The sequence below is a fragment of the Saccopteryx bilineata genome, chromosome 4 (genome assembly GCF_036850765.1).
Source record: "Saccopteryx bilineata isolate mSacBil1 chromosome 4, mSacBil1_pri_phased_curated, whole genome shotgun sequence".
NCBI lineage: Eukaryota > Metazoa > Chordata > Mammalia > Chiroptera > Emballonuridae > Saccopteryx > Saccopteryx bilineata.
The window spans coordinates 288097667-288115902 of record NC_089493.1 but is presented as its reverse complement, the minus strand read 5'-3'; the positions used below and the strand labels follow the sequence as shown (position 1 = coordinate 288115902).

The 18236-nt window shown below is 53.0% G+C and overlaps 1 protein-coding gene across 8 annotated transcripts in view; it reads left to right on the top strand.

Moving 5' to 3' along the window:
- TSC2 (TSC complex subunit 2) overlaps positions 1-18236 on the top strand; it is a 42053-nt gene that overhangs the window by 8394 nt on the left and 15423 nt on the right. For all 8 annotated transcript variants that reach the window (XM_066275261.1, XM_066275258.1, XM_066275260.1 and 5 more), the window contains exons 8-23: positions 209-334; positions 695-768; positions 1817-1943; positions 3393-3536; positions 4603-4740; positions 6597-6700; positions 7059-7140; positions 8687-8842; positions 9324-9440; positions 10292-10414; positions 11131-11237; positions 11440-11587; positions 13667-13789; positions 14301-14435; positions 16536-16725; positions 17605-17698. In XM_066275261.1, coding sequence (XP_066131358.1) covers positions 209-334; positions 695-768; positions 1817-1943; positions 3393-3536; positions 4603-4740; positions 6597-6700; positions 7059-7140; positions 8687-8842; positions 9324-9440; positions 10292-10414; positions 11131-11237; positions 11440-11587; positions 13667-13789; positions 14301-14435; positions 16536-16725; positions 17605-17698 — 1988 coding nt within the window. The remainder of the gene's footprint in view (positions 1-208; positions 335-694; positions 769-1816; positions 1944-3392; positions 3537-4602; positions 4741-6596; positions 6701-7058; positions 7141-8686; positions 8843-9323; positions 9441-10291; positions 10415-11130; positions 11238-11439; positions 11588-13666; positions 13790-14300; positions 14436-16535; positions 16726-17604; positions 17699-18236) is intronic.

Below are 18236 nucleotides of genomic sequence, written 5' to 3'. Positions count from 1 at the left end.
GTTCAGGATGGGATAACCCGCACCACCTGGGACATAGAAGTGCCTCCCAGGCACTCACTAGCTCTTGTGGTTCCATGGCAGACAGCTCTTTTGTGGGGAGGGCTAACTGTTGCTGACCAAAGGAGAGTGGAAGGGAGGCTGGGAGTGTTACCTGCCTGTGGGCAGCAGTCAGGGCAGAACCGATGTGGCTCACTCTCCACCCCACCAGGTCTCTCTGCAGGTGCTGGATGCTGTGGTTTGCTACAACTGCCTGCCGGCCGAGAGCCTCCCGCTCTTTATTGTCACCCTCTGCCGCACCATCAATGTCAAGGAGCTCTGTGAGCCTTGCTGGAAGGTGGGGTCTACACTATTGTCCTGGAGATTTCTTCCCTGGAGAAAGTTATAAGCTAAGCCAGGCACAAACAGGACAAGGGCCATCTGGTCTTTGATGGGTGGCCATCTGATTCTTTGATGGGTTGCCACACAACGCCGTGTTATTGGGGAGTCCAGTGACATTTTCCCAGGCGGTAGAGCTGAGATCAGGGTTTTGGGGCATTCTGAGAACTCGGCTGCCTCTCTGTTTGGGCAGACATAGTTGAGACTTGACACAGAGGGAGCTGGAGCAGTGGCTATGCAGGACTGGCACATGGGGCTGGAGTTTGGGGCCCTGGGACTCATATCTGTCAGTCCAGCCATGGTGTGTTTTGTTCCCTAGCTGATGCGTAACCTTCTGGGCACCCACCTGGGCCACAGTGCCATCTATAACATGTGTCGCATCATGGAGGACAGGTGAGTGTGGTCCGGGCCTGGAAGGGATGGTGAGGATGAAGTGGCTGGATCAGCTGCTGCAGAACCTTCACGAGGAGGTTATGTGTTGGTTCTTGCCTGGGATAGGCTAAGGGAGAGGTTTCCTGTTCCTTTGGAGTGACTTCCCTAGAAGTTTGCACTAAATTAAAGTTACATACATCTTATGCTTCTGATCTCCTGTCCTAAGTTCTGTCATAAAATCAGAACATTCAAAACTGAACTCGTAACCTCCCTCCTTCTTCTGGATCTTGTCCAGTGAGGCTGCCTCACCTTTGATCCTGTTAGGAGGCCCTTGCCCTTACCTCCCACGGCGAAATCCTCACAGGTCTTGTTGCTTCTGTCCCTTAGAGGTGGCTCAGACATGTCCACCTCGGGCCTCCACCCCACCCCCTCAGCTCTCACCTCCTCACTGGACTCCTATACTCACTCTTAGTCTGAAGTTCATTCCTCCACCGAGTAGTATGTCAGCCTTTGCTCTCAGAATCAAAACCACCTCCTCCCTGGGTGGTCTGGCCCTGCCCCAGCCCCAGCTTCTCACTCCCTCCATCATGCCATGGTCCTCTGCACGTGCCCTTTGCTCTTGCTGGGATATTCTTCCACCTTGGCCAAATTTCTTTGACTGTTCCCTGACACCTAGGCACCGTCGTTGATTTCATGACCACCCTGAGCAGGTTTTGCTCTCGTATTCCCTGGCTTTCCTTCTTAGCTGTGATTTGCAGCAGAAACTTGGTGTCTCCTTATATAGTCCTTTGGTTCACGTCTGTGTCTCTTGCACTGTAAGCACTCTTTCATCCCCGTGCCCTGGCATCTAGCCTGGCTCCATGGTTAACAGGGATGACTGTTAAGTGAACATATGCAGGAATCAAATGGTTACTCCCGGCTTCTGTATTCCCTGCCCAGTGCCCCTCCCCTCAGCTTTGCTTCTGCCCCATAAGTGCAGGGCGCTCTAAGGGGGCTGCCCTTGGGCCCCGTGGCAGTCAGACACTGGGCCTGGGCTCTGCTCACACCTGTCTTCTGGGGACGCTTTCAGAGCCTACCTGGAAGATGCCCCCTTGCTGAGAGGAGCTGTGTTCTTCGTGGGCATGGCTCTCTGGGGGGCCCACCGGCTTTACTCTCTGAAGAACTCCCCGACATCTGTGTTGCCATCGTTTTATGAGGTAACTTGTGTTTCGTGCCACAGGAGCTGGGGAGAGGCAGAGAGCTTCCCTCGGCTGGCCCGCCTGGCCAGGACGGGCCTGTGAGACTGCCTCTGCTGTGGGGCTCTGGGCTATCTCCGGTCATTTGCTTTGCAACAGGTGATAAGCTTTAGTTAGGGCTGTTTGAAGGTTTCTTCCTTAAGCAAATATTATGTCTTTTGAATTTCATACCCTGAAAATTAGCATTAGGACTGCTTATGATTCCCTCAGGGATGGTGACACTCTTTTTTTATTTATTTATTTTAGAGAGAGGGGTGAGGGAGAGAGACAGAAGTGGGCAAGGAGCAGGAAGCATCATCTCATACATGCCTTGACCAGGCAAGCCTGGGGCTTTGAACCAGCAACCTCAGTGTGCCAGTTGATGCTTTACCCGGTCACTGTGCCACCACAGGTCAGGCTGGTGACACTTTTTGGTGACGATTTCAGTTGGTAATCTCATCTCACTCTAGGTTGAGGCCAGTGATAGGGCTTCTGTTTCCATGCTGCCTGGTGGTGTTTGGAATACTTTCATCTGTGTGTGTGTGTGTGTTTGCGCGCGCTCACGCGCGCATACATGCATATTACTGATTTTAGAGAGAAGAAGGGAAAGGGAAAGAGGAGAAACATCAATTTGTTGTTCCACTTATGCATTTGTTGGTTGATTATTGTATGTGCCCTGATTGGGGATTGAACTCGTAACCTTGGCGTATTAGGACAACACTCTAGCGTTGTTTCTAGTTATGGCAGAAAGCCAGCCATAACTTTGGCGTGATTTTGGATGACAGTGCCGACCATAGTAGGGAGGGGGCATGCTGATATGGGGGTTATAGAGATGACAAAGTTGTATCTAATAAGGACTCAGAGCTGGGCCTTCTGGGGGACTGAGCTATCTCGCCAGGGCTCTTTGTGTGTTTGTCATGTAGTCATCACAGCACCCCGGTGAGCTGGGCCACTGTACCCTCCTCATCTTACCACAAGAAGGCAGCTCAGATGAGCTGTGTCAAGTCCTGGATTGCACAGAGCCTCCTGGTGGGGGTCTTCTTTCTGCCCCGCCCCTACCCTGTGGACTAGTGGAGTGTGTAGTCTTTTTTTTTTTTTTTTTTTTTACAGTGACAGAGAGAGAGTCAGAGAGAGGGATAGATAGGGACAGACAGGAATGGAGATGGAGTGTGCAGTCTTTGTGCATTGCTTGCATTGGGGTATCTTTCAGGATTCAGTCTAGACCAGAAAGTTAGGGGCTTGGGATTTAGCCAAGTCAGGCCGTTGGAGCCAGTGTAGAAAACACTTCTGCGTTCCTAGCCTGTGAGATGTGTCGGGAGTGTGGCCCTCTCAGGCATCTTGCTTGGTTCTGAGGGTAATGTAATGGGAGGCTTCCCATGCATGAGCAAGAAGTGGCCGACCGTTGCCTGCTCCCTGGACCTTCTATTCCAGGCCATGACCTGTCCAAACGAGGTGGTGTCCTATGAGATCGTCCTCTCCATAACCAGACTCATCAAGAAGTATAGGAGGGAGCTCCAGGCCGTGACGTGGGACATTCTGCTGAACATTATCGAACGCCTGCTTCAGCAGCTTCAGGTGAGGCTGGTGTGAAGTCTGTGGGCACAGGGAAAATCACGACCATGGATAGCCAATCCCAAGGGCCCACCCCTGGGGGCCTGGACCTGTGGGGCTGACAAGCTCATCTCATCTGGATGATGGCTGCCATGAGACTTTCCTTCCAGGCTATTTCCTGCTGGTTCTCAGTGGTGTCAAGTCGCCATCCACTAAAGAGAGCTGGGTTTTCCAAATCTACTCCCATCAGGGACAGGGATATGTAGTAGGCGAGCAAGGGAGCCGTGCTGGTATTGATCAGGATTGAGTCACACGCCAGATCACCCCTATGGCCTAGAAGTGGACCCTGAAGACAGTTCTTTAAGTGTTCAGAAAGCCAGCCATAACTTTGGCGTGATTTTGGATGACGGTGCCGACCATAGTAGGGAGGGGGCATGCTGATATGGGGGTTATAGAGATGACAAAGTTGTATCTAATAAGGACTCAGAGCTGGGCCTTCTGGGGGACTGGGATATATCAGTGTTTAGGTGGCCAGGCCAGGGGGAGGATGGGCTGGACCCTCATCCCTCACTGTCACTGATCGGCTGGCCAGGTGGTGCTTCATCCCAGAGTGGAGGGCTGGGAGACCATACCCTGGGGCCTCCAGAAGGTGCTTGAACCTCTAGGAGGCATGATGCACTCGAAGTCGGTCCCTTTAGCAGGAGTCTCCAAACTTTTTACACAGAGGGCCAGTTCACTGTCCCTCAGACCGTTGGAGGGCCACCACATACAGTGCTCCTCTCACTGACCACCAATGAAAGAAGTGCCTCTTCCGAAAGTGCGGTGGGGGGCCAGATAAATGGCCTCAGGGGGCCGCATGTGGCCTGTGGGCCGTAGTTTGGGGATACCTGCTTTAAGTTTTGCTGTGTGGACACAGCCAGGACTCCCTAGGGGTCATGAATGAACAAGAATAGCCTGGCTGCCTTGTGTGTACCAGCAGGGTGGGGTCATGCACCTTGCTCAACAGAAGGAGGTGTCTTGATGCATTCGGTTTTGAGTCCTCAAGGGAAGCCAGAAGTCACTCCTGTGTAATTGTACCTCTGTGTTGCAGAGCCTGGAGAGCCCAGAGCTCAGGGTCATTGTCCATGACCTCCTGACCACGGTGGAGGAGCTCTGTGATCAGAATGAGTTCCATGGCTCACAGGAGAGATACTTTGAGCTCATCGAGAGATGTGCCGACCAAAGACCTGTAAGACCACCTCTCCCCCTAACCTCGTGGGGCCAGCGGGTGGCTTCAGGCAGGCTTCTGGCGGGGGAGGACTGCTCAGCCCTGGGAACCCTGGCTATGTAGGTCTGAACCGGAGTTTTCTGTATGTTTGAAACAAAGGCTCTTGCTCTCCTGGGATTTGTACTCCAGCAGGGAAGTCTGTCAGGGTGTTAGCAAACCGAGTGCGTGTGGGTCTGTTCACACAGCGCTAGCCTAACTCAGTCGCCTCCACCTGTGCGGAGGAGGTGCCAGCCAGCGCTGTGGAAACTTGTTGCTTGGCACATCTGCTCCCTGGGTGGTAGGCTGTCCTTATGCCAGAAATGTTTAGCTTGATGCCAAGGGTTTTTTTGTTTTGTTTTGGGTATTTTTGTGTGTTTTTTCTGGTGTGAGAGGAGAGGAGATAGTGAGCTAGACTCCCATATGTTCCCTGACCAGCATCTACCTGGGGCTGATGCTTGAATCAACCAAGTTGTTTTTAGCGCATGAGGCTGGTGCCCTGGGACCATTGGAGCTATCATCAGTGCCTAGGGCAACACTCAAACCAATCAAGCCAATGGCTGCGGGAGAGTGAGAGGGAGGTGGGGTAGAAGCAGATGGTCGCTTGTTCTGTGTGCCCTGACTGGAAGTCGAACCCGGGATGTCCATATGCCAGGCCAATGCTCTATCCACTGAGCCACTGGCCAGGGCTGATGCCAAGCTTTTTACATGTTGTTGTTGTTTTTCTGAAGTGAGAAGTGGAGAAGCAGACAGACTCCTGTATGCGCCCAACCAGGATCCACCCAGCATGCCCACCAGGGGCGATGCTCTGCCCCCTGAGCTGTTGCTCTGTTGCAAACTGGAGCCATTCTAGCACCTGAGGCGGAGGCTACTAAGCCATCCCCAGTGCCCTGGCCAGATTTGCTCCAGTAGAGCCTTGGCTGCGGGAGGGGAAGAGAGAGACAGAGGAAGGAGAGGGAGAAGGGTAGAGAAGCAGAAGGGTGCTTCTCCTGCGTGCCCTGACCATAAATAGAACTTGGGACTTCCACAAACCGGGCCGATACTCTGCCGCTGAGCCAACCAGCCAGGGCCTTTTTTTAAAATTTATTATTAATTTTAATAGGTGACATTGATAAATCAGGGTACATATGTTCAGAGAATACATCTCCAGAGCCCTGGCTGGTTGGCTCAGTGGTAGAGTGTTGGCCTGGCATGCAGGAGTCCCGGGTTCGATTCCCGGCCAGGGCACACAGGAGAAGTGCCCATCTGCATCTCACCCCTCCCCCTCTCCTTTCTCTCTGTCTCTCTCTTCCCCTCCTGCAGCCAAGGCTCCATTGGAGCAAAATTGGCCCGGCGCTGAGGATGGCTCTCTGGCCTCTGCCTCAGGCGCTAGAATGGCTCTGGTTGCAACAGAGCGATGCCCCAGATGGGCAGAGCATCGCCCCCTGGTGGACATGCCGGGTGGATCCTGGTTGGACACATGCGAGAGTCTGACTGCCTCCCCATTTCCAACTTCAGAAAAATACAAAAAAAACCCTAAAAACAAAAAAACAACAAAAAAAAAAATCTCCAGGTTATTCTGACATTTGATTATGTTGCATACCCATCACCCAAAGTCAAATTGTCTTCCGTCACCTTCTATCTGGTTTTCTTTGTGCCCCTCCCCTCCCCAGGGCCTTTTTTTTTAAACGAATTTCACTACTGCCAGTAAAGCTTTGTCTTGGTGGGCCCTTCACGTGGGCCTTGAAGTGGTCTCACTGAGCAAACTGTTCTCCTGGGCCAGCGGCACAGGGAGTGTTGATAACAAAACCTCTGGAAAGGCAAAGTGGCTCATTCACACCAGGTTTTTCTTTTTCTGACAGGAATCCTCCCTACTAAATTTAATAACCTACAGGGCTCAGTCAATCCATCCAGCAAAGGTCGGCTGGATCCACAACCTGCAGTTACTGATGGAGAAATTCTTCAGGTAGGAGGCTCTGGAACCCTTTCGGGCCCTGGAACCTGGCCTTGTGATTATGCTTTGGGCTAGGGTCTGGGACACCAAGAGTGAGAGCTTTTTTTTCTGATTCTTGATAGTAATGGTCTCAATGAGCAGAAAAAGGTTGTTCTCCTATGAGGCCTCCGTGCTTGCTGCTTCTTGTGGGGTCGGTTGTATAGAAAGATGTTTCCGAGGGCTGATCCTACCCCCCCTGTGGTAGGCTTGGGGTCTGGGTTCCTAGGGGAGCCCTCAGAGCTCAGGAGGCAGCATTAACAGGGCCTGGTGCTGGGGGTGAGGCTGGCAGCAGTGCTCCCACCTGGCCTCAGCAAGGTGTCCCTGCCCTCAGGAGCGAATCTCGCAGTGCTGTGCGTATCAAGGTGCTGGATGTCCTGTCCTTTGTGCTGCTCATCAACAGGCAGTTCTATGAGGTGCGTGTCCCATGGTTGGCAGGGGAGCCCTGGGGCATCGGGTGAGGGCACGGCTAGCCCTATAGGCACTGAGTGGCCCTCTCTGGGCACTGAGAGCTTCTGGGGGTCTGCCTGGGACTGGGATCTGACACACTCCTCTGTGGAAGGTTTTTTCAGTAGGTTTTGTCTGTTTGCTTCCTTGTTTGTCCATCCATCCATCTGTTCGTTCATTCCATGGTATCCCCCACCAGGCCTGTGCTGGGCTCAGATCCGTGGCTGACCAGCCAGGGCATAGTTCCTGTTTTCAGGGAGCTCCAGCCTAGTCGTCACCCAGAATACAGAACAGTTCTGTGCAGCTGTGCACTGAGATGTTTTCTTTCTTTGTTTTATTTTATTTTTTAATACTCTTTTTTTTTTCTTTTTTGAGTGTATTGGGGTGGCACTGGTTAACAAAATTACACAAGGTTTCAGGTGCACAATTCCACAGGGATTTTTGTTTTTGCTGCTGGGGTGATGCCAGGCTGTGCCTGTCTCTCTACTGCGACTTTCTTCCCTGCAGCGCATCTTTCACTGGGTTCGGGGTCAGAGGCCGTCCTTCTTCCAGGGCCACTGGTGCGTGCCTCGCCCCCATGCCCTTCCCTCCAGGAGTGCACCTCAGGCCCCGTGGGTTTGCCCTTTCCAGAGTGCCGCCTGGCACTCCTGGTGTTCCTGTGATCTACTTGACCCCTCCAACCCTTTCAGCCTTCTCTTTCCTTGTGTCTCTCTTTCGGAATCCCACTCTCCTTCAGAGTCCAGCTTAGTGCTGTCTCTTCCAGGAAGCCCCTCTGGGTTTTTGAGTTCCTCATATCAGGGTTGGTCTTGCCCTGCCTCTGTGAAAGCTCTTGTCATGCTGTCCCTTTAAAGTGGACCCCATGATGTCAGGGACAAGGTCTTCCTACCCCTAGGTGTACACACACAGGACCTTCCATAGAAGACCTTTTTTTTTTAATTGATTATTTTAGAGGAAGGGAGAGAGAGAGGGAAACGCTAATTTTGTTGTTCCACTTATTTATATATTCATTGGTCAATTCTTACATGTGCCCCAACTGGGGATCGAACCGGCAACCTTGGTGTATCAGCTAATGCTCTAACCAACTGAGCTACCCAGCCAAGGCAAGGTTCTTTTTCTTTCTTTTTTATTTTTTTGTTGTTCTTATTTTAATTTGTTGAGAGAGAGAGAGAGAGAGAGAGAGAGACAGAACATTGATCTATTCCTATATGTGCCCTGATCGAGGATTGAACTGGTAATCTCTGTGCTTTGGGATGATGCTCTAACCAACCGAACTGTCCATCAGGAAAAGGTTATTAATTGTGACATTCAGTGACAAAGAGCAAGTGGGAACATTCACTGTTGCATCATGTCTGATGGGTCATCATGTACCCATTGCCATTCTCCTGAACTGAGGAGCCCTGGCCCCTCAGGCACTGACATATCCATGTCGTGGGTTTTCCCGTTTGGAGTGGTGCCTTAGCCGCTTTCTAGCCTCCGTCACAGACAGGTCCCCTCACGCCACTGTACTTGCTGCAGGAGGAGCTGATCAACACGGTGGTCATCTCACAGCTCTCTCATATCCCCGAGGACAGAGACCACCAAGTCCGGAAGTTGGCCACTCAGTTGCTGGTGGACTTGGCAGAAGGCTGCCACACTCACCACTTCAACAGCCTGCTGGATATCATCGAGAAAGTGAGAGCCGCTGGGGCTGGGAATGTCTGGACTGCCAGGAGGACCCCTACTCTTTGGTACAGATCCCTGTGGCAGCAGCAGCATCCTCTGCACTTTGGCCCCGTTCTCTGCAGAATGACTGGCAGGGTCTCTCAGAGGCAGGGCTTCCCTCCCAGCAATGATGGGCAGTGTCTGAAGATCTGGCTGGGCCTGCTGCTGCTCAACAGTGTCCTGCTCCCTGGGGTCCTGGCAAACGGCTGTCATGGTGTTCCAAGTCGGGCTGGGGTGGGGCTTGGCCTCTTGTCTTCCTATATAGCCAGCATGCTTTTCTTTTAATTCTGAAACGCATTACAATGTCTAGATGGTCACTCAGGCACATAAGTGCATCTCTCCTTTTAAGAAATAAAGGAGAAAGTTTCTGTTGGTGGAAAGTACTGAATCTGATGGGTGCTGACTCCAGGAGCCGGGACCCAGGATTTAAATAGAGATCTTCTCTCCAAAGGTGATCGCCCGCTCCCTCTCTCCACCCCCAGAGCTGGAGGAAAGAGACATGGCAGCATACTGTGCCTCCTTGGAGGACGTGAAGACTGCTGTCCTAGGGCTCCTGGTCATCCTTCAGGTGGGCCTCCGCTCTCCTGGTGGGGGTGTGATGACCAGCTGTGTCTGTTGGAGTGCTGATCTTTAAGGGACATGTGTCCTGGGAGACCTGGACACTCCATGGGGGTCGAAGGGCAGCCTGCGTGTGATCCTGCCTTGTTATAGCATGGGGCCGGGGGTGGGCCTGGCCCGGTCAGAGCCATATTGTGCAGAGCCACTTCTGAGCTAGTGCCCACATCACCCCCTCAGCTCTCCCCGCAGCGAAGTAGGGAAGGGCTGACATCCATTTGGTCTCAGGGTTATTTGACTTTATTAGCAGCTTTATTGAGATGTAATTTACCTATTATACAATTCATCTGTGTAAAGTGTATAATTCAGTGGTTTTCAATGTATGGTAGTCACAGAGTTGTGTAGCCGTCACTACAGACAATTTTAGTACGCCTTTATCACTTCAGAAGACACCCTCTACCCCTCATGGAGCACAGCGCGTGCTTGTCCTGCCCTCGTTTGTTGACTCCTTTGCTGTGTGCTGTGCTCTTTCAGCCCGCAGTATCTCGGCTCACACATGGCTGCATGGGGCTCTGCTGGTTGGCCTTTCCTAACTTAGTAACTGGTTCCCCGGGGCTGATGGGGACACCAGGCCGTTTCTTACTTTTTGCCATTACCGAGTGCTCGCATGGGGGGTATCTGTGGGGCAGAGCCCTGGAGAGGAACTGGTGGCCTGAAGGGTTTGTGCATTTTAAAGGATGGTAGATGCTACCCTGTTGCCCCTAAAAATTGTCCTGGTTCCTGTCCTTTTGGGTGCCAGGGTGCCAGCTCCCTGGTGCCTTGTGGCCTCCTACCCTCATGATGACCAGCACACTTTCTCTGCAGACCAAGCTGTATGCCTTGCCTGCCAGCCACGCTCTGCGTGTGTATGAGATGCTTGTCGGCCACATCCGGCTCCACTACAAGCACAGCTATACCCTGCCCATTGCTAGCAGTATCCGGCTGCAGGTATGACAGGCCTGCCGGGTACTGAGTGGCTATGCTGGAGCCCGGGGCAGATTCCCTCGGGCCCAGCAGCTGCCGCAGTCTTGGTGGTTCAGTGAGCTTCTGTGGCATGTCAGTTTGAGTCACACGGTGGCCTGGGATAGGGGCAGAGAAAGGGTGTCACACCAACTTACAGGGTGACATGTATTTCGCTCCTGGTGCTTCCGAGTCTGTCAGTAACCTACGGCAGAGCCTGGGCTGTGTGGGGAGGGTGGGGCTGGGCAGGACAAACTGTGGAGCTTCAACTGGGGGTGTTGGCACGAGGCTGAGCAGAGGCCACTGGGACAGAAGCCCTGGTCCTTCTAAGAACATCTCCCCAAGGGGCAGCTCTCTCCTTTAGGGAGCCCAGTTAGCCCTCACTCATTAGAGGAAGTGACCGTGTCCTGAGCAGAGGTTTGCTCTCCAGCGCCTGGGGCCGGGCCATGCATGCTATCCAGCTCGCGTGCAGGGCATCCGTCCCCTGGTCCTATGGGCAGGCCAGCTGCTACAGGACTGTCACAGAGCCCTGGGGCTCTCGGGGAAAGCCCTGAGTGCTGCACTCACCACCTGGCACTGCTGTCTGCAGAGGGAAGTTGGGGTTGAGGGCCATTAAGGGAAGCGGCCTTTCCGGAGAGAGTGTGGGGCTGGGAGTGGGGCTCAGACGTAGTCCTGCCTACAAGTGCGCTTTCTGTTCCCTGCAGGCCTTCGACTTCCTGCTGCTGCTGCGGGCCGACTCCCTGCATCGCCTTGGCCTGCCCACCAAGGACGGGGTTGTGCGCTTCAGCCCCTACTGCCTCTGTGACTATATGTATGTATGGAGGACACCTTTCCCTGCTGGCTCTGTTGGCCCTGTTGCCCCTGGTTCTGGGTCCTTAGGGTTCCAGGGCGGGAGTGGGGAGTGAGCTGCTCTTCAGCCTGAGGACTGTCATGTGTCTCAGGGACACAGTGGCTCTTTTTATCCTGGGAATTGGGGGCTTCAGCCTCAGTGCTTCTCCCACTTGCTTCCACAGGGAGCTAGAGAGAGGCTCTGAAAAGAAGGCCAGCGGCCCCCTGTCACCTCCCACTGGGATGTCTGGCCAGGCGTCTGGCCCTGCTGTACGGCTTGGCTCTCTGCCCTACTCCCTGGTCTTCTGTGTCCTGCTGCAATGTTTGAAGCAGGTGAGGTGGCTGCTGGTCTCCTAAGCTGCTTTAGGTCAGACTGAGCAGTGATAGTGCTGCCCAGAGGGTACGAACTGTGTTAGTGACCTTGGGAGGTTCGGTGCTGGTGTCCATTGTCTACCCCAAGGTCCTACAGCAGCTCTGTAACGAGCACATGGCTCTGGGTGTGGAGCTGAGGAGACATTTCTGTCTCAAGGAGATGGTTTTAGTGCAGTATAAGTGTATAGACAGATGGGACTCGTGGAGTAGGGCTGGCCTCAGGAGGAGGCACAGGTGGTCTATGTGCAACCAAGGGGATGCAGCCACTTCTGGTTGGGGGCCCCTGGAGGGGCAGGTAAGGTCAGTCTTGAATGGCGGGGAAGGTTCCAGTGGCAAGAGTAAGCAAAGCTTGGAAGTAGGATAGATGCAGGGGTTTTCTTTGTTGCTTTTTGTTTTGGGGTTGTTTTGATTTTTAAATTGATTTTAGCGCCTGACCTGTGGTGGTGCAGTGGATAAAGCATTGACCTGGAAATGCTGAGGTCGCCGGTTCGAAACCCTGGGCTTGCCTGGTCAAGGCACATATGGGAGTTGATGTTACCAGCTCCTCCCCCCTTCTCTCTCTCCTCTCTCTCTCTCTCTCCCTCTCTCTCTTCTCTCTAAAATGAATAATTAAAATAAAAATTAAAAAAAAAAGTAAGTTGATTTTAGTAAGAGAGGAATGGAGAGAGACAGAGAGAGACAGAGACAGGAACATCAGTCTATTCCTGTATGTGCCCTGACTGGGGATTAAACCTGCAATCTCTGTAATGGGATGATGCTGTAATCAGCTGAGCCATCCAGCCAGGGCAAAGGCTAGATGGCAGGTTTTTGTTTTGTTTTGAATTTTGAATTTTTATTATTATTATTTTTTTTTACAGAGACAGAGAGTCAGAGAGAGGGATAGACAGGGACAGACAGACAGGAACAGAGAAAGATGAGAAGCATCAATCATTAGTTTTTCATTGTGCGTTGCAACACCTTAGTTGTTCATTGATTGCTTTCTCATATGTGCCTTGACCGCGGGTCTTCAGCAGACTGAGTAACCCCTTGCTGGAGCCAGCGACCTTGGGTTCAAGCTGGTGGGCTTTTGCTCAAACCAGGTGAGCCCGCACTCAAGCTGGCAAGCTCGGGGTCTCAAACCCGGGTCTTCTGCATCCCAGTCCGACGCTCTATCCACTGCACCACCTCTAGGTCAGGCTAGATGTCAGTTTTGGTAGCAGAGCTGTAGCTGGGTGGAGATGGTGAGGAAAACGGGTTTAGGCCTGTTTCCTGACTGGCTAGCAAGAGAAGTGGTCAGCAGTGTGCCAAGCAGGACAGGTCAGGAGCCTGTAATGGGCAATGGGAGCTCCTGAGGGCTGCAGCAGGGGGCAGGGCCATGTTCCCTGGGGTGCCTGACATTGGCACTAAAGGGGACCGGTAGAGATTTCCTGTGAGCCTCAGGCCTCTGTATTAGATGGGATCCGGAAAGGTGTTTAGGACTTGTGGCTTTTGGCATATCTCATGGGCAGTGATCTCCACTAATGAAAGTTGGGAGGGCCACCAACTCAGTCCAGTGGTGCCACAACCGTCCTCCCCATTGTTGTGGCCCTGGGTTGACTTTGGTTCTACAGCAGTCACCTGGGCTTGTGGATGTAGAGGGATGCTTGGTGCTGCTTCTTTTGAGCTAGTGTAATCACTTTTTCCTGCTGTACATTCTGCTCTGGGTGGGTGTCAGTCAGGGTCCCTTAGGTTTAGGGCAATAGGCAGATAGTCCTGGGGTCCCCAGTGGGTGAATGGGGAGGATGGAGCCTGGTGTGTGAAAGTTTTAGGTCCAGCAAAAAAGAGAGTTGGTGTCAGCTCTGCACTGGGCCTCTTGCCCAGCCTGGCAAAGGGCAGGGCAGCTATGACTGTGCCCAGGTCTACCCAGCCCTCCCTACCTTGCCCAGGAGTGGAAAACAGCATGGGAGGGTCCATAGCTCCCCACCTCCAGCTGTCCTGCTCCATAAAGGGCTTCAAACTTGGAAACTCCATCTCCCCTCTCCAGGGTGCAGACCTCCTCCTAACTGACCCCTCTTCCTGCAGGAGACTGACTGGAAGGTGCTGAAGCTCGTGCTCAGCAAGCTGCCTGAGTCACTGCGCTACAAGGTCCTAATTTTCACCTCTCCGTGCAGCGTGGACCAGCTATCTTCCGCTCTCTGCTCCATGGTACTGTGCTGCTTCCTGTGTCCTTCACTGGGGGCGGTGCTGCGGCCTAGTTCGGCCCTCTCCCAAAGACTCTGAGGCCCGGGGAGGCATGGTGAAACACAAGACAGCATTTCCTGCAGAGAGATGAGCCCGTTCTAGAACTAGATCGTGCTGCCAAGACTCATCCTTCCTCTCAGCTTATGGGGCAGAAAATCCAAGGTCCCCAGTGCCGAGCTGGAACTCAAGATACTGAGTAGGATGTCTCCTTTCCTTTCCCGTCGCTTCCTCACTGGGGCTCCTGTGACAGGCACGCAGATCACATTTCCTGCCTCTCCCTAGCATCAGGGTGGGTGCTCTTACACTTCTTTGAAAAGGCAAACCTTTGACTAGCCAAGGAAGTTGGGAGGCCCCTGGGCTCTTGACTCTTCCTCCCACTGGGCCTATATTCGCAGGGGCTTCCTTGCACCCTCTGGCCACCCAGCAGTTGACCTAGCCACCAGGCAGGGCTTCATATCTGGCACTTGGTTGTTAGCTTTCAGGTCCCAAGACCCTCGAGCGGCTTCGAGGCACTCCAGAAGGGTTCTCCAGAACTGACCTGCACCTGGCCGTGGTTCCTGTGCTGACGGCATTGATCTCTTACCACAACTACCTGGACAAAGCTAGACAGGTACCAGCTGGGAGCGTGACAGTCAAACTTGGTGGTGCCTGTTCTTCAAGATGTTCACTGCAGCCAAATGGGCCTACCATTCTCCTCCTTACTTATAGTAGCTGCTGGTTTGTCTGGGGCAAGGGGACTTGGCTTTGCTTTCCCATGTGCCTACCAGACCCCTGCCACCTGGCCCAAACTGGAACTGCAGACAACTGGATCTACTCCCGAGCACTCCTCTGGGGTGTGTGCACTTAGTCCAGTACTTGACTGCCCCCAACACATGCAGAGAAGCGTCTATGCATTTTTAATTAGTTAATTAATTAATTATTTTTTTACAGAGACAGAGAGTCAGAGAGAGGGATAGACAGGGACAGACAGACAGGAACGGAGAGAGATGAGAAGCATCAATCATTAGTTTTTCATTGCGCTTTGCAACACCTTAGTTGTTCATTGATTGCTTTCTCATATGTGCCTTGACCGCGGGCCTTCAGCAGACCGAGTAATCCCTTGCTGGAGCCAGCGACCTTGGGTTCAAACTGGTGGGCTTTTTTTTTGCTCAAACCAGATGAGCCCGCACTCAAGCTGGCGACCTCGGGGTCTTGAACCTGGGTCCTCTGCATCCCAGTCTGACGCTCTATCCACTGCGCCACTGCCTGGTCAGGCGCGTCTTTGCTTTGAGGAGCATTGCCTGGCTTGTCCTGGCTACAGCTTTAGGGCAGGTGGTCAAGCTCCTGGGCAGATCTGGCCCTGGTTTTTGTTTTTAGCGAGGAAGACAGAAACAGAGACAGGAAAGGAGATGAGAAGCGTCAACTTGTAGTTATATCACTTTAGTTCATTTACTGCTTCTCATACGTGCCTTGACCAGGGGTCCTTCAGCCAAGCCAGTGCCCCTTGCTTGAGCCAGCAACCTTGGGCTCAAGCCAGCAACCTTGGGCTTCAAGCCAGTGACCTTAGGGCTCAAGCCAGCGATCATGGGATCATGTCTATGATCCTGTGCTCAGCTGGCAAGCTGGCACTCAAGCCAGATGAACCCGCACTCAAGCCAGATGAGCCTGCACTCAAGATGGCAACCTTGGGGTTTTGAACCTTGGACTTCAGCATCCCACATCAGTGCTCTATCCACTGCACCACCCACCCACTCAGTCAGGCTGAGCTGGCCGTATTTTGAGAGGCATTGTGACTGGGCCAAAGGCCCCGTGACTTCCACCTCGACATCTGTCATCAGATGCAGCAAGCATGAATAGTATTGCTTGTTTTCAATATTCTCTGCTGCTGGGAGTGAGACCCATGCTGTCTTTACTTTTACTATCATTTAAATTCCTGACATCTTTCTTTGTTACTCTGCCTTAGAGAGGTCAGATAGCATGGTCAAGGTGATGGCCAGCCAGGACAGGGGCCTACACTGAGACTGGGCTTTCTGAGCCCTGGACCTATGCTCCCGATCACAACACTGTCAAGGATTCACACTTCACTTCCCATCCTGCTCCCTCTCTACACCCCCAGAGGGGCACCTGGCCATGCTGGGCTCAAGGCTCCCTGAGAACCCTTGAGACCCAAAACATTTCTGAGCGGTAGGGTGGCTGCAGGAAACCAAAATTATCCCTGGGTCTTGAGCCACCAGGTGGGCACAGTCCTATGGCTGTGGCCCCAGTCCATACTTGGCCCTTTTCTCCTGCGGGCGCTGCCTCGCTGTCTTCATGGAGGACACTGTCTGGGGTCTGTGTGGGCCTGGCGGCCTTATTGTGCCGGGCAGGGCCTGCTCTTGCAATAAGGCCAAACAGTTGGCAGGGGGTTCGTAAAACCAAGGGAAAAGAGGGGCCCAGCATGTCCTCACTCCAAGGTGTTGGCTAGTGGGGAGGTATCAGGGAGTTCCTGACCAGAATATTCAGTCAGCTCTGGGGGGGGGGGGTCAGCAACTGGTGACTCTGTCACTTAAGACACTCAGAGACCTGGGACGAGGCACTTAACCTTCATAAGCCTCGGCCTCCTGTGTAGAACATTGTAGAGCAGGGTGAGGGTAGACAATGCCTTGGTTCACCAAAACGGCTGTCAGCAGACAGGCAGGGGTGCAGGGCTGTTCCGTGGGGGCTGAGTCTGAGTGTCTGTGCTGCCCCCTAGCGGGAGATGGTGTACTGCTTGGAGCAAGGCCTCATCTACCGTTGTGCCAGCCAGTGTGTGGTGGCCCTGGCCATCTGCAGTGTGGAGATGCCTGACATCATGATCAAGGCCCTGCCTATCCTAGTCGTGAAGCTTACACACATCTCAGCCACTGCCAGTATGGCCATTCCACTTCTCGAGTTCCTGTCAAGTAAGTGTCTGTAGCTCCATGTGTGTAACTGTGTGCACGAGTGCATATGTGTGTGAGTGTGGAGTGGACCCTTGAGTTTGGGGCTGTATCCTGCCCAACCTGAAATAACCTGTGCTGATTTCTCCAACCTTATCTGTAACCTTTCTGGCTGCATATAGGTGCACTCCTCCTGGGACCGTGGGACATACCACCCTCTTCTGCCTCAGCGCCTTTGCACCTCTTGTTCCTATGCCTGAATGCCCTACTCCTTTCTGGCTGTCTGAGTGGTTGGCTCCTTTATTCCTTCATTGTCAATTTACATTACACAGAGGCCTCCCATTACTTGACCTTGGTCCCTGCACTCAGTCTGGCTCTTCTTTGTCCCCCTCAAACCACACATCACAGCTTGGGGGAGCTTTACTGACTCTCTTCTCAGATTGTGAATTCCAGGAGCTCAAGGTGCCTTGCTCATCCTTTTATTCCCAATATCTTGGTGTGTGTTTGCTCCTCAGACGTGTGGACAAGGAGCCGAGAAGAGCCAGCATTTTTGCAAAGGGCCATATACAGCTTCTGCTGCAACATTCCTTTTGTTTACAACCTTTTAAAAATGTAAAAATGATTTTTAGCTCATAGGTCGTACAAATGCAGGCCGCTGGTCGGATTTGGCCTAGGGACCAGAGTTTGCCAGCCCTTGGAATAGAGAGCCAGGCCAAGGGTCAAGGGAAGGTCGTATTTGGATGGGCTATGACCTTTATTTCTTTGCAGCCATCATGGATCAGAGTAGCTGCATTGGCTTTCAGAAACAACAAAGGACCCTGGTGATACCAGTTTCTGCAGCCTTGGGCCTGTCTTTGCCAGGCTGGCCTTGGCTCTCTTACTGGCTGTCTCCTTATTTCTCAGCTCTGGCCAGGCTGCCTCATCTCTATAGGAACTTTGCAGCAGAGCAGTACGCTAGTGTGTTTGCCATCTCCCTGCCGTATACCAACCCTTCCAGGTGAGTGCTGGCGCGTGTCCCCTGGGAGGCCAGCCCAGAGGTCTCTGCCCGCTAGAGGCCAGACCTCCTGGAGCAGGAAGCCACACTGACCTCTGTGCCCTAGAACTGGTCTGTGCTTCCAGCTCCTGGACTGTTTCCCCTTGGGAGCCAGGATGGAGCTTCTGCACTTCCTTTTTCTTTTCTTTTTCCTTCCTTCCTTCCTTTCCTTCCTTTCCTTCCTTTCTTCCTTTCCTTCCTTTCCTTCCTTTCTTCTATCCTTCCTTCCCTCCTTCCCTCCCTCCTCCCTCCTTCCCTCCCTTCCTTCTTTCCTTCCTTCCCACCCTCCCTCCTTGCCTGCCTGCCTGCCTCCCTCCCTCCTTCCCTCTCTCCCTCCCTCCCTCCCTCCTTCCTTCCCTCCTTCCCTCCTTCCCTCCTTCCCTAGACAGAGAGACAGGGACAGACAGACAGGAAAGGAGAGAGGTGAGAAGCAACAATTCTTCGTTGCAGCACCTTAGTTGTTCTTTGATTGTTTTCTCATGTGTGCTTTGACTGGGGGGCT